The following is a 14,192-nucleotide window of genomic DNA, read 5'->3' on the forward strand; positions in this document are numbered from 1 at the left end:
TTTTGGTCGAAATTTGGCAAAATTGGATTTTTCTGAAAAATTTACATTTGTAAGGGGTTAAACTTGCATTTTGATGGAAATTGGGCAAAATTTCATTTTTCTGGAAAAAATTACATTTGTAAGGGGTTAAACTTGCATTTTGATGGAAATTGGGCAAAATTTCATTTTTCTGGAAAAAATTACATTTGTAAGGGGTTAACCTTGCATTTTGATAGAAATTGGGCATAATTTGAATTTTGAATAAATTTTATTATTGTTAGGCGTTAACCTTGCATTTTGATCGAAATTGGGCAAAATTTCATTTTTCTGAAAATTGTTACATTTGTAAGGGGTTAACCTTGCATTTTGATAGAAATTGGGCAAAATTGGATTTTTCTGAAAAATTTACATTTGTAAGGGGTTAACCTTGCCTTTCGTTCAAAATTGGGCAAAATTTGATTTTTCTGAAAAATTAAATATTTGTAAGGGGGTTAACCTTGCATTTTGATAAAAAATGGGCAAAATTTCATTTTTCTGAAAAAAAGTTACATTTGTAAGGGGTTAACCTTGCCTTTTATTCAAAATTGGGAAAATTTGATTTTCAAGTAAAATTAATTATTTGTAAGGGGTTAACCTTGCATTTTGATTGAAATTGGGCAACATTTCATTTTTCTGAAAAAAAGTTACTTTTGTAAGGGGTTTACCTTGCCTTTTATTCAAAATTGGGCAAAATTTGATTTTCTGAAAAATTTACATTTGTAAGGGGTTAACCATGCATTTTGATGGAAATTGGGCAAAATTTCATTTTTCTGAAAAACCTTGCATTTTGATCAAATTTGGGCAAAATTTCATTTTTCTGAAAAATGTTACATTTGTAAGGGGTTAACCTTGCCTTTTATTCAAAATGATTATCGAGTAAAATTAATTATTGTAAGGGGTTAACCTTGTATTTTGATCGAAATTGGGCAACATTTCATTTTTCTGAAAAAAGTTACATTTGTAAGGGGTTTACCTTGCATTTTATTGAAAATATGGCAAAATTTGATTTTCGAGTAAAATCAAATATTTGTAAGGGGTTAACCTTGGATTTTGATCAAATTTGGTCAAAATTGGATTTTTCTGAAAAATGTACATTTGTAAGGGGTTAACCATGCATTTTGATCGAAATGGGGCAAAATTTCATTTTTCTGAAAAATGTTACATTTGTAAGGGGTTTACCTTGCCTTTTTTTGAATATATGGCAAAATTTGATTTTCGAGTAAAATTAAATATTTGTAAGGGGTTCCCCTTGCATTTTGATCAAATTTGGTCTAAATTTGATTTTTCTGAAAAAAATTACATTTGTAAGGGGTTAAACCTTGCCTTTTATTCAAAATTGGGCAAAATTTGATTTTTCAGAAAAATTTACATTTGTAAGGGGTTAACCTTGCCTTTTATTCAAAATTGGGCAAAATTTGATTATCGAGTAAAATTAATTATTGTAAGGGGTTAACCTTGCATTTTGATCGAAATTGGGCAAAATTTCATTTTTCTGAAAAAAAAATACATTTGTAAGGGGTTTACCTTGCCTTTTATTCAAAATTGGGCAAAATTTGATTTTCTGAAAAATGTACATTTGTAAGGGGTTAACCTTGCATTTTGATCGAAATGGGGCAAAATTGGATTTTTCTGAAAAATGTTACATTTGTAAGGGGTTTACCTTGCCTTTTATTGAAAATATGGCAAAATTTGATTTTCGAGTAAAATCAAATATTTGTAAGGGGTTAACCTTGGATTTTGATCAAATTTGGTCAAAATTTGATTTTTCTGAAAAATGTACATTTGTAAGGGGTTAACCATGCATTTTGATGGAAATTGGGCAAAATTTCATTTTTCTGAAAAATGTTACATTTGTAAGGGGTTTACCTTGCCTTTTTTTGAATATATGGCAAAATTTGATTTTCGAGTAAAATTAAATATTTGTAAGGGGTTCCCCTTGCATTTTGATCAAATTGGGTCTAAATTTGATTTTTCTGAAAAAAATTACATTTGTAAGGGGTTGAACCTTGCCTTTTATTCAAAATTGGGCAAAATTTGATTTTTCAGAAAAATTTACATTTGTAAGGGGTTAACCTTGCCTTTTATTCAAAATTGGGCAAAATTTGATTATCGAGTAAAATTAATTATTGTAAGGGGTTAACCTTGCATTTTGATCGAAATTGGGCAAAATTTCATTTTTCTGAAAAAAAAATACATTTGTAAAGGGTTTACCTTGCATTTTATTCAAAATTGGGCAAAATTTGATTTTTTTGGAAAAATTTACATTTGTAAGGGGTTAACCTTGCATTTTGATCGAAATTGAGCAAAATTGGATTTTTCTGAAAAATATCCATTTGTAAGGGGTTAACCTTGCATTTTGATCGAAATTGGGCAAAATTGGTTTTTTTTGAAAAATTTACATTTGTAAGGGGTTAACCTTGCATTTTGATCGGAATTGAGCAAAATTTGATTTTTTTGAAAAATTTACATTTGTAAGGGGTTAACCTTGCATTTTGATCGAAATTGAGCAAAATTTGATTTTTCTGAAAAATTTACATTTGTAAGGGGTTAACCTTGCATTTTGATCGAAATTGAGCAAAATTGGATTTTTCTGAAAAATTTACATTTGTAAGGGGTTAACCTTGCATTTTGATCGAAATTGGGCAAAATTTCATTTTTCTGAAAAAAAAATACATTTGTAAAGGGTTTACCTTGCATTTTATTCAAAATTGGGCAAAATTTGATTTTTCTGAAAAAAATACATTTGTAAGGGGTTAACCTTGCATTTTGATCGAAATTGAGCAAAATTGGATTTTTCTGAAAAATTTACATTTGTAAGGGGTTAACCTTGCATTTTGATCGAAATTGGGCAAAATTGGATTTTTTTGAAAAATTTACATTTGTAAGGGGTTAACCTTGCATTTTGATCGAAATTGGGCAAAATTTCATTTTTCTGAAAAATATACATTTGTAAGGGGTTAACCTTGCATTTTGATCGAAATTGGGCAAAATTTCATTTTCCTGAAAAATAAACATTTGTAAGGGGTTAACCTTGCATTTTGATCGAAATTGGGCAAAATTGGATTTTTTTGAAAAATTTACATTTGTAAGGGGTTAACCTTGCATTTTGATCGAAATTGAGCAAAATTGGATTTTTCTGAAAAATTTACATTTGTAAGGGGTTAACCTTGCATTTTGATCGAAATTGGGCAAAATTTCATTTTTCTGAAAAATTTACATTTGTAAGGGGTTAACCTTGCATTTTGATCGAAATTGAGCAAAATTTCATTTTTCTGAAAAATATACATTTGTAAGGGGTTAACCTTGCATTTTGATCGAAATTGGGCAAAATTGGATTTTTTTGAAAAATTTACATTTGTAAGGGGTTAACCTTGCATTTTGATCGAAATTGGGCAAAATTGGTTTTTTTTGAAAAATTTACATTTGTAAGGGGTTAACCTTGCATTTTGATCGAAATTGAGCAAAATTGGATTTTTCTGAAAAATTTACATTTGTAAGGGGTTAACCTTGCATTTTGATCGAAATTGGGCAAAATTTCATTTTTCTGAAAAAAAAATACATTTGTAAAGGGTTTACCTTGCATTTTATTCAAAATTGGGCAAAATTTGATTTTTCTGAAAAATATACATTTGTAAGGGGTTAACCTTGCATTTTGATCGAAATTGGGCAAAATTGGATTTTTTTGAAAAATTTACATTTGTAAGGGGTTAACCTTGCATTTTGATCGAAATTGAGCAAAATTTGATTTTTCTGAAAAATTTACATTTGTAAGGGGTTAACCTTGCATTTTGATCGAAATTGGGCAAAATTTCATTTTTCTGAAAAATTTACATTTGTAAGGGGTTAACCTTGCATTTTGATCGAAATTGAGCAAAATTTCATTTTTCTGAAAAATATACATTTGTAAGGGGTTAACCTTGCATTTTGATCGAAATTGGGCAAAATTGTTTTTTTTTGAAAAATTTACATTTGTAAGGGGTTAACCTTGCATTTTGATCGGAATTGAGCAAAATTTGATTTTTCTGAAAAATTTACATTTGTAAGGGGTTAACCTTGCATTTTGATCGAAATTGAGCAAAATTGGATTTTTCTGAAAAATTTACATTTGTAAGGGGTTAACCTTGCATTTTGATCGAAATTGGGCAAAATTTCATTTTTCTGAAAAAAAAAATACATTTGTAAAGGGTTTACCTTGCATTTTATTCAAAATTGGGCAAAATTTGATTTTTCTGAAAAATATACATTTGTAAGGGGTTAACCTTGCATTTTGATCGAAATTGAGCAAAATTGGATTTTTCTGAAAAATTTACATTTGTAAGGGGTTAACCTTGCATTTTGATCGAAATTGGGCAAAATTTCATTTTCCTGAAAAATAAACATTTGTAAGGGGTTAACCTTGCATTTTGATCGAAATTGGGCAAAATTTCATTTTTCTGAAAAATATACATTTGTAAGGGGTTAACCTTGCATTTTGATCGAAATTGGGCAAAATTTCATTTTCCTGAAAAATAAACATTTGTAAGGGGTTAACCTTGCATTTTGATCGAAATTGGGCAAAATTGGATTTTTTTGAAAAATTTACATTTGTAAGGGGTTAACCTTGCATTTTGATCGAAATTGAGCAAAATTGGATTTTTCTGAAAAATTTACATTTGTAAGGGGTTAACCTTGCATTTTGATCGAAATTGGGCAAAATTTCATTTTTCTGAAAAATTTACATTTGTAAGGGGTTAACCTTGCATTTTGATCGAAATTGAGCAAAATTGGATTTTTCTGAAAAATATACATTTGTAAGGGGTTAACCTTGCATTTTGATCGAAATTGGGAAAAATTGGATTTTTCTGAAAAATTTACATTTGTAAGGGGTTAACCTTGCATTTTGATCGAAATTGGGCAAAATTGGTTTTTTTTGAAAAATTTACATTTGTAAGGGGTTAACCTTGCATTTTGATCGGAATTAGCAAAATTGGATTTTTCTGAAAAATTTACATTTGCAAGGGGTTAACCTTGCATTTTGATCGAAATTGAGCAAAATTGGTTTTTTTTGAAAAATTTACATTTGTAAGGGGTTAACCTTGCATTTTGATCGAAATTGGGCAAAATTTCATTTTTCTGAAAAATATACATTTGTAAGGGGTTAACCTTGCATTTTGATCGAAATTGGGCAAAATTGGATTTTTTTGAAAAATTTACATTTGTAAGGGGTTAACCTTGCATTTTGATCGAAATTGGGCAAAATTTGATTTTTCTGAAAAATTTACATTTGTAAGGGGTTAACCTTGCATTTTGATCGAAATTGAGCAAAATTTGATTTTTCTGAAAAATTTACATTTGTAAGGGGTTAACCTTGCATTTTGATCGAAATTGAGCAAAATTGGATTTTTCTGAAAAATTTACATTTGTAAGGGGTTAACCTTGCCTTTCGTTCAAAATTGGGCAAAATTTCATTTTTCTGAAAAAAATTACATTTGTAAGGGGTTTACCTTGCCTTTTATTCAAAATTTGGCAAAATTTGGCAAAATTTGATGTTTGAGTAAAATTAAATATTTGTAAGGGGTTAACCTTGCCTTTTATTCGAAATTGGGCAAAATTTGATTCTCGAGTAAAATTAAACAATTGTAAGGGGTAAACTTTGCATTTTAATTGAAATTAGACACATTTCACTTTTCTGAAAAGTAACACTTCTGAGGGGGTCTACCTTGCCTGTTGAATTATTCAAATGGGCAAAATTTATTTGTTCTGCGAAAAAAACCCAGAGACCATAAACTTATTTCAAGATGGTGACATCTCTGAAACAGTCCAATGTAACAAATGACAAGTAAATGACACACCAAAGTAAAAACTGAATCCCAGTGAGCACATTTCTCCAGGTGTGTGTGTGATTGCCGGCAGCCCCACACATTTACTGATCTGACTTTTCAATACATCATTTACAACTCCATTCTTACCTCCAATACAAGGCCCAACTGGCATCTTTCAGCCAAATACATTCATATGGTTTGCAAATGTACAATGTACAAAAACGAGCATTATAAGATAATAAATAATGATGACAAATTAAAAAAAAGACATGCTTACTCCTCATTATGATTTGTAATATTATCCAGACGACCTAAAGTTGTTTTTCAAATTCGACCAGTTCCCGGTATTTAATTCTTACAGAATACAGATATTATCACCGAAAGATTACTTTTACTATTTTTGCATCCAAAACAAGGCCATCATAAAAAAAAGTTTGTATTTTATGGGGCACTTTCATGCATTATACAAAACTTCAGTCCATGTCCACACTTCGCTAAATGTTGGTCTTCCTTTGTCCAGTTTCATCTATGGACTGTGAGCTATGCATGATGAGAAATTGATTAAAAAATATGCATTATTGTCCTTGTAAAAGACCTAATTTGGTTTTTCATGAGTGGGACAATTTATATGAGCCTTGGTATGAAATTGTGGACATTTTTTTCTTGTAAGTTTAATAAATAAAGATATTTACACAACATGATTACAATTTGTATACATCTGATGGAAATCTCTTGTTTACATGCTGCGACAATTTCTTAGTATTTCTTCTGAGATTTTTATTCTTTTTTCCCCTTCGCTATTTCGATCTCAAAACGTTATTTCACAGGATTATCTTTTATCAATTTAATGATTTACTGCAAAGAAATAACAAAAATCCTGTGAAAAAGACACAATTTTTCATTGATCCAGAAATAGTGAACTTTTTTTGGTTAATTAATAAATCATGCAATACTATGTCCTCAAAAAGAGAAAGTCCATGTTGATTTTTCCTGCAGTTGTTTTGGTCTTCATGATTCTATCTTGTCGTTAGATTGTGTGCTCCCAGAATTTATTAGTGCTCAAATTTCGAATTGGGCGTGTTTTCTCGTCTCATTGTCACTTTCAGCCTCTGATATGCAAAAAAAAATATTGAATAGAAAAACCAAAAAAGTTGCTTCTTTGAGCAAAAAACAAATGATAAGTTGATACAATGAGGGGTCAAAGGTTACTTTAGTCTTACAATGTTCCATTGCAATCGACAAGGTTTGTATGAGTCAAATTAATATTTATAAATAAAACAAGTAACAGGATGCTAATGAAAATAAGTAATTTATGCATACATGTATATTCAAGGTCAATATGCAAATATTCAAAATGAGTGTGAGCACATTTTATGGATATTGGCAGTGATGACTCCGCCCACAATCAGGCACCTAATTTACATAACAATTACAGGTTTACAACCCTTGAAATGCTGCCACAAGACGACTTTGAGTAATTGCAGTTGACGTGAGACACCAAACACAAATTGAAAGTGTGCACACACTTATTTAAGGCTCGTGTTTTTTAGTATGAAAACCATATTTACAAACATTTACATATCTTTATCTTTTGTACAACCACGGGATGAAATTAACAAAAATGCAGATAATATGCTCGTATGTGTGTGATATACATGATATATATACATCACAGGGGAAAACAAGTACAGCATATACAGGTATAAATATGCCCTTACAGCACCTATAAACAAAAACAAAATATTATCGTGCTACATTGTACAAGGTTTGTAAAATATGTACACTTTACAAATAAGAACCTCAGATTTTCAGAGAACATCAAACAAAAATTTAAAATCTTCCCCCGGGAAATAAAAACCAAAATAAATAAGTTCAGACAAAGCCACAAATGAGAAAAAATAACACATATCTTGAAGATAAACTGTCCAAATACATTTGGAGATTTCGGTGACAATTATCAACCAAGTCTCAAGAAAAAAATGGATAAAAATAGTTTAAAAATTGAGCTCTGTTAATTTTGCAAACAAATTTTGCCAGTAAATTCATAATTTGATTCATCATTGCATAATATATACTTGGAGAAGAACATTTCAATTGCTTCGTGAGAAAATGGGACAAAAAATACAGAATGTTGTAGTGGCTGCATAAGTTTTCAAACTTGTTACTGGTCCCAGAATTGAAATTAATAACACAAACAAACAATTGGGAAATTATACACGCAAAAACATAAGATTAATCTCAGAGTACGAAATTTCAACCAAAGACAGATACCAACATTACTGGCAAAGGGATTTCCACCTTTTTCCAGAATCTGCAAAAGGTTTGGAATAACCACACAAAAAATGCAGATTTATAAAATATGGCTTTCAGGAGCAATTTGTCAAAGGCCGAAATCTTCCTTTTGGAAACAACACTCTGGGTTTTCTGTATAGCTGCCATATAATCAAGTTCAAAACTCCTTATATGCAATTTCGAAAAAAAAAAAAAAATTGTGAAGGTTGGCAAACCCTGAAAAGTCTAGCCTGTGAGTAACAAGATTTGTTTTGACGGAGAAAAATCCAACTATCAGGTAAATGTGCAGCGTAGTTACTTTAAAAATTAATGGAGAAAATTTGAAATAAACTTGGCACAACTTCAGATGATTTTCTTTAAAAAAAAAAGAAGTGTCTTGACAAGGATCATACAGCGGATGACAATTTGTGTTGTGGGTTATTGGTGAGTAGGGACTGTACTGTGCCTGCTACTTTGACTAGTCCCTTGCCTTCCAGGATATCACCTGACGTACACAACTTCTCCTGAGGAGAAAGAAGAAAAGTGTAGTCAGTGGGATGAACCTGTTACTAATTGTGGGTTTATAATGGGTAAGGAGACTGGGTACAAATGATGGATCAAGCCAGTGTTTTAGTCGAATCCATCACAAGTCCCTGCAATCCTCACAAGTCCTCACAAGTCCCTGCAAGTCCCCGCAAGTCCTCACAAGTCCCTGCAAGTCCTCACAAGTCCCTGCAAGTCCTTGTAAGTCCCCACAAGTCCATGTGAGTCCCTGCAAGTCCTCACAAGTCTCTGTAAGTCCCTGCAAGTCCTCACAAGTCCCTGCAAGTCCTCACAAGTCTCTGTAAGTCCTTACAAGTCCCCGCAAGTCCTCACAAGTCCCTGCAAGTCCTTGTAAGTCCCCACAAGTCCATGCGAGTCCCTGCAAGTCCTTACAAGTCTTTGTAAGTCCCTGCAAGTCCTCACAAGTCCCTGCAAGTCCTCACAAGTCTCTGTAAGTCTTTAGAAGTCCCCGCAAGTCCTCACAAGTCCCTGCAAGTCCTTGTAAGTCCCCACAAGTCCGTGCGAGTCCCTGCAAGTCCTTACAAGTCTCTGTAAGTCCCTGCAAGTCCTCACAAGTCCCTGCAAGTCCTCACAAGTCTCTGTAAGTCCTTACAAGTCCCAGCAAGTCCTCACAAGTCCCTGCAAGTCCTCGTAAGTCCCCACAAGTCACCCAGTTCCAATTCAAATCACAAGCCACTTCCCATAGACACATGTTACTGTCATTTTGAACTGGTTCCATTGACTGTCTAGTTACCAGACTCCTCGTGGCATTCACTTGAATAAGTACATACAGCAAAGACTCTGAGGTTATGAACATGGTGACCATACTAATCCTTTTTGTGAACTTACCACTGGGACTCCTGAAGTAGCGCAAGCCTTCAGGAAATTCTCAACATTCCTCCGACATTTTGCTGACGACAGTTTAGGCTGCAAAACCAAAAGTATGTAAATTTATTGAGGATTTGAACGTATGAACACGCAATTTTCAAATGCAAGATGGATCTGACATGTGCACTGACATTTGTGTGGTTTTGAATAATTCTGCTTTGTGAATGTTCACGTTTCATTCAGAAACTTTTTACATAAAAAGACTGACCAAAAAGAATTTTTTGATTTTTTTTTTTACATTATAATAAAAGATGCAGAATTCTTAAGCTTTTAGAACTAGTTATTCCTTCCAACTTTTTCCCTCTAAAACTTACTATTCCTTTTTGGTGACAAAACATGCAAACATTGGCACCAGAGTAAAGCTTATTCCATGCTTTTTTTAATGGGAAAAAAGTAACTCACTTCAAAGCAGAAGAGAAATATTTAATGTTTGTTGTGCAAACCCTCTTCTGCCCTGGTGAATTTTGTCTCCTGTTTCATAATATTTTATGTCTCTGGCAAAATGAAATTTCAACATTTTGTGGTGGAGGATAACATACCACAGCAGGTGACGGTACATGGATGGTAGGCACAGCGTGGGGGAACACATTATTCATGAAATGGCACAGCACGACACCATCCTCCAACGCCCCCGGGATGTCATCAGGCAGGTTGACCTTTAACCTGGCCTCAATGCACTGTGGGATACATAGAAACAGAGAGACTAGCTATGATCAACTTGGCGCAAATTCAGGCGAGGACCATTTGTTGAATAGTGGTTGTTTCGGGACGTAAATTACACTTGTGCACTAATAAGCAAGGCATGATTGTCTCTATTAAACAATGTCATAATGTTATCACAAAATTTCTTGATCCTGGCTCCCTGCTGTGCTTTGTGATGCACAGCTATTGGTAACCAGTGATGCAACAGTGTCTTGTGGTTCGGTTGTAATTAGTCGACTAGAGAATCCAACCATTCTGCTTTTCAAGCAAACTATGGCTACCTAAAGTTCACGACTGAACTTGCTCTAAGCTTTTTGATCATTCAGCTGCATGGCTGTCACCATTGCCGCCAAATGGATGATGGTAGGGACTCGTGCGCAAGAAAGAGTTAGACACATAGGCCTGGCGCTCATGCATAGATGCCATGGGTTTGGGCATCATCAGAGTATGGTGTGCCAACTGGCAGACCAGTGAGGGCATGCACTGTGTCTCGCACACTGAGAGCTAGTAAAGAAATACACATGTAGCAACAGGACCAGAATCCATCAAAGCATACGCTCAAATGATATTATGGCTTTGTAACACAGCCATCCAATCAATTGTTTTAGTGTTTAATGAGCCAATGCACTGGTCCAAATACATTTGGTTGAAACTGCAATAAACTGTTAACAATCACAGATAAAAGCTAATTTTGAGTCTGAACAATTTGATTAAAGCGGGTTCTTCCTTACTGCAGGAGTTTCGATCTACAGTTTAAAAAATGCATGCATCATCAACCATTAAGGACACTGCCAAACGGTACGCGTATTAGTTGTCAAAATCAAAATACATGTAGAACTAAAAGGAAACAAATAAACTGAAATCATATTAATTCATCTGGGGAATAGCTAACTCCAGGTTAAGTATAACTACAACAAATTCACAAATTTTTTACTGTCGACGACACAATTAGACTTGGAGCAAAAAGAAGTTCTGGAAATTAAAGCATGGCGCACCGCTGAATCAAGAACATGTAAAATGGTAACAGAAGACAACCAAATTAAACAACCAAATTAAAATAAATTATAATGGCAGACCAAAAACATCATCACAGTAACATGTACTATGAAATTTAGCAAAGAATCACGAAAAACACAGGCCACTTTTCCTGGAATTAATTGTTTGTCATTACTTGTTTATGTGTGGTATTACACAGACACAATAAATACACTCTGAAGTCTTGCATTTAAAAAAAATGAAAGTACGCAGAAAAAACTTCGAACTTAAGCATGCAGGTACAAACACCAGTAAAACCTGCAGAGTTCAAGTCACATATCGCATAATGATAACCATTCGACAATGAATGTCAACTGTGAGTAAAGCGGGATTTAACAGCTTTTCTATATTGTAAATCACCCATTATAACTTGGAGCCTTACTTTGAAGTTCGTTTTGTATCAAGGTTCAAAAACTCTGAGAGGCCATCTTTTCGAGGAAGATTTCTTCCCCTTCTACCAAACAATCTCGCCAATCCACAATCCTAGCTCATGCTGAGTGTCAATGACTAGCTCTTTCGCCACAACATTTCATGCACGTCCGAGACAAAGCGCCAAGACATTCCGGCTTGTTGGAGGACTCACCTTGCGCATTTGATCTATTGTGTTTATATCCGACACCGACCGGTAACTGCTCATCCAATTGGGTTTCAACTGAACATTTAACGGACAAATAAAAAAACACCAAACCCCACAGAGGAAACACAAATTTTACCCAGGAACAAAGGAAAGATACAAGGGAAGAAGAGGTGGGGAATAAGTGGGGTTATTAGAAATGAAGAATAGTTAACGAGTGTACATACGTATACGAAAACAATCCCAATATTCCATTTGATGGGCTGCCTTGCAGCAGGCGATTTTGATTTTTCTTTTAAGAACCAAGTTTAAAGTTCTAAAATCCTTGATTAAAAAAAAAAATATTTTAGTGATATCACAATTTCTTCTTTAAATTCATAAAATCCTCAAATTTTGAAAAGGAACGGGAAGAAAATTAATGGTTAGTGGGGAATTACAGACAAAAACTGCTGCAGATAAATTTGACACATTTTTTGCCCAACACAGTGAGGGTGTTACAGATTGGATAAAGGATCCAATTCACAGTGGAGATTTATTGAAAATTAAGAATGGTGTGCTGGGAAACTCTGTGGTGTCGGAGCATTGAGTGATAAACAGACAGATATGTGGTGGAGGGGCCACAAGAGCTGAATTTTGGTGACTGACCTTTCTGAGCTGCTCGATCCGATCCATCTCCTCCCGATATTTGGTCATCTCTCGCTTGACCGTGAAGTTGGGCTGCACCTCTCCCTGTGGTTTACCACCGCCTATGCTGAAGGCTGCAGTGTGTGGTGGGGGAAGGGTAAGCAAAGCATTTATTAACCACAAACCCCCATAGCATATTTAGATGTGTGAAGTCCAAAAATTAAAAAAAGGCCAAAGAATTGTCCCCTTTTCCCTTCTTAAAGGGACTGGACTGGATTTTCATTTTCCACAAATAAACCCATGAATAAGTCTGGGATGGAAAGGCCATTGAGGTAAAGCATCTTGCTCAGAAACAGAGAAGATAAAATCCAGCATTCTCCCCCTCTGAGAGAGAATGGTATGGTCCACAAAACTCACCAGATCTTGGCTTGATACTGCCAAAGGCCGATGCACTATAAGTGGCAGGGGGTGGTGGGGGTGACTTTGCACTGCCTGGGCTCAGTTCCATCTGGAAATCCTTCTCTTCATGGCCGGGCGAGTGAAGTGATGATGTGGAATTCCGACTCTGGGGAGGATCAAAATATATGCAATGTACGTTTTTATTGCTAAGCAGAGCCATGAAATTAGACCCAGGTTGCAGGCCACACACATCCATAAAATTGTGCATGTATAAATCTTGTTTTTCTGTAAGCAAACTTTCTAAGCAAAATTTCTAAGCAAATTTCTTAACAAAATTCTAAACAAAAGTCTAAGCAAAGTGTCGAAGCAAATCTCTTAACAGAACTTCCAAGCAAAAATTATTTCTTTAGAAGCCAAATTCCTAAGCCAAATGTCTAACCTGCACAAAGTTCCTGAGTGCGTCCTTCTGTATCTGCTTATTCCTTGCTTTCTCTTCCTCCTGCCGCCTCCTGGCCAGCTGGGCTTCGTGTCGGCTCTGCGATATCCCGCCGTCACGTGACGAGGACAGCGCTGACGATGACGAAGACGTCACCTTGTCGCTTCGCTTCAGCTGCCGGTGGCTGTCATCGGTGGACGAAGGTAGCCGACCGTTCGGGAGGTTACTGGCATGACCAGCCGATGACCTACTATGAGTACCAAGGAATCATGGGAGAAATGTTTTGTTGGAAAAATATAGTTTTTTTGAGTGAAAACATCCAAATTAACCTTAAACCTGCCGAGTTCAACACGATCCAACATCAAAATGGATTTTTGTGGGCAACAAAATAAGCTGTTGTTCTAATTGTTGCATTCTCAGCACGCCTCACACTTCAATGGCCGTTGGATATTGACAAGAATGGGCTAACGATATTTGATATAGTAAAGTGTAACAACATTTCAAAGTACAAATGCTATTTGAGTTATTCAGCGTGGAAAAAAGAAGTCAGCTTTGAGATTTTTTTCACAGAAACTTTTTTTTCTTAATTAATATAAAATTATGATTGTAGCAATAATTTTGTAAAGAGATTTGCCATGCATAATCATCAAAATGCACAAGATTTCATTCTGAATTCCGGTGGTCGTAAGATGGACCTGTAGTGCAAGTTTTTTTTCTGTTTTCTTTTCAATTTCATCCAGATCCAAAGATACAGCTGTAATTAATAGTGAAAAGAAAAGCTGGGGATATGTTGGGATGATGAGACTGCGATGTCTTCAGGGCACCAGACCAAAATTACTGCAGCATGATCAAGGCATTCTGCCTGGCACCTGTTTATTTGTTTCCCATACTGAAGCCTTCA

General features: G+C 34.5%; 1 protein-coding gene across 8 annotated transcripts in view; it reads right to left on the minus strand.

Annotated features, from left to right (window-relative positions):
* Positions 1-5,879: 5,879 nt before the first annotated feature.
* LOC119723379 (DISP complex protein LRCH3-like) overlaps positions 5,880-14,192 on the minus strand; it is a 42,654-nt gene continuing 34,341 nt past the window's right edge. For 6 of the 8 annotated variants that reach the window (XM_038193986.1, XM_038193991.1, XM_038193992.1 and 3 more), the window contains 7 exons: positions 13,295-13,541; positions 12,874-13,021; positions 12,478-12,590; positions 11,842-11,910; positions 10,061-10,198; positions 9,483-9,560; positions 5,880-8,614 (listed from right to left, as the gene is read on the minus strand). In XM_038193986.1, coding sequence (XP_038049914.1) covers positions 8,498-8,614; positions 9,483-9,560; positions 10,061-10,198; positions 11,842-11,910; positions 12,478-12,590; positions 12,874-13,021; positions 13,295-13,541 — 910 coding nt within the window. In that variant the 3' untranslated portion in view covers positions 5,880-8,497. The remainder of the gene's footprint in view (positions 8,615-9,482; positions 9,561-10,060; positions 10,199-11,841; positions 11,911-12,477; positions 12,591-12,873; positions 13,022-13,294; positions 13,542-14,192) is intronic. The other 2 variants (XM_038193987.1, XM_038193988.1) reach the window with 2 other exon arrangements.

The sequence above is a fragment of the Patiria miniata genome, unplaced genomic scaffold (assembly GCF_015706575.1).
Source record: "Patiria miniata isolate m_02_andy unplaced genomic scaffold, ASM1570657v1 HiC_scaffold_17, whole genome shotgun sequence".
Taxonomy (NCBI): Eukaryota; Metazoa; Echinodermata; class Asteroidea; order Valvatida; family Asterinidae; genus Patiria; species Patiria miniata.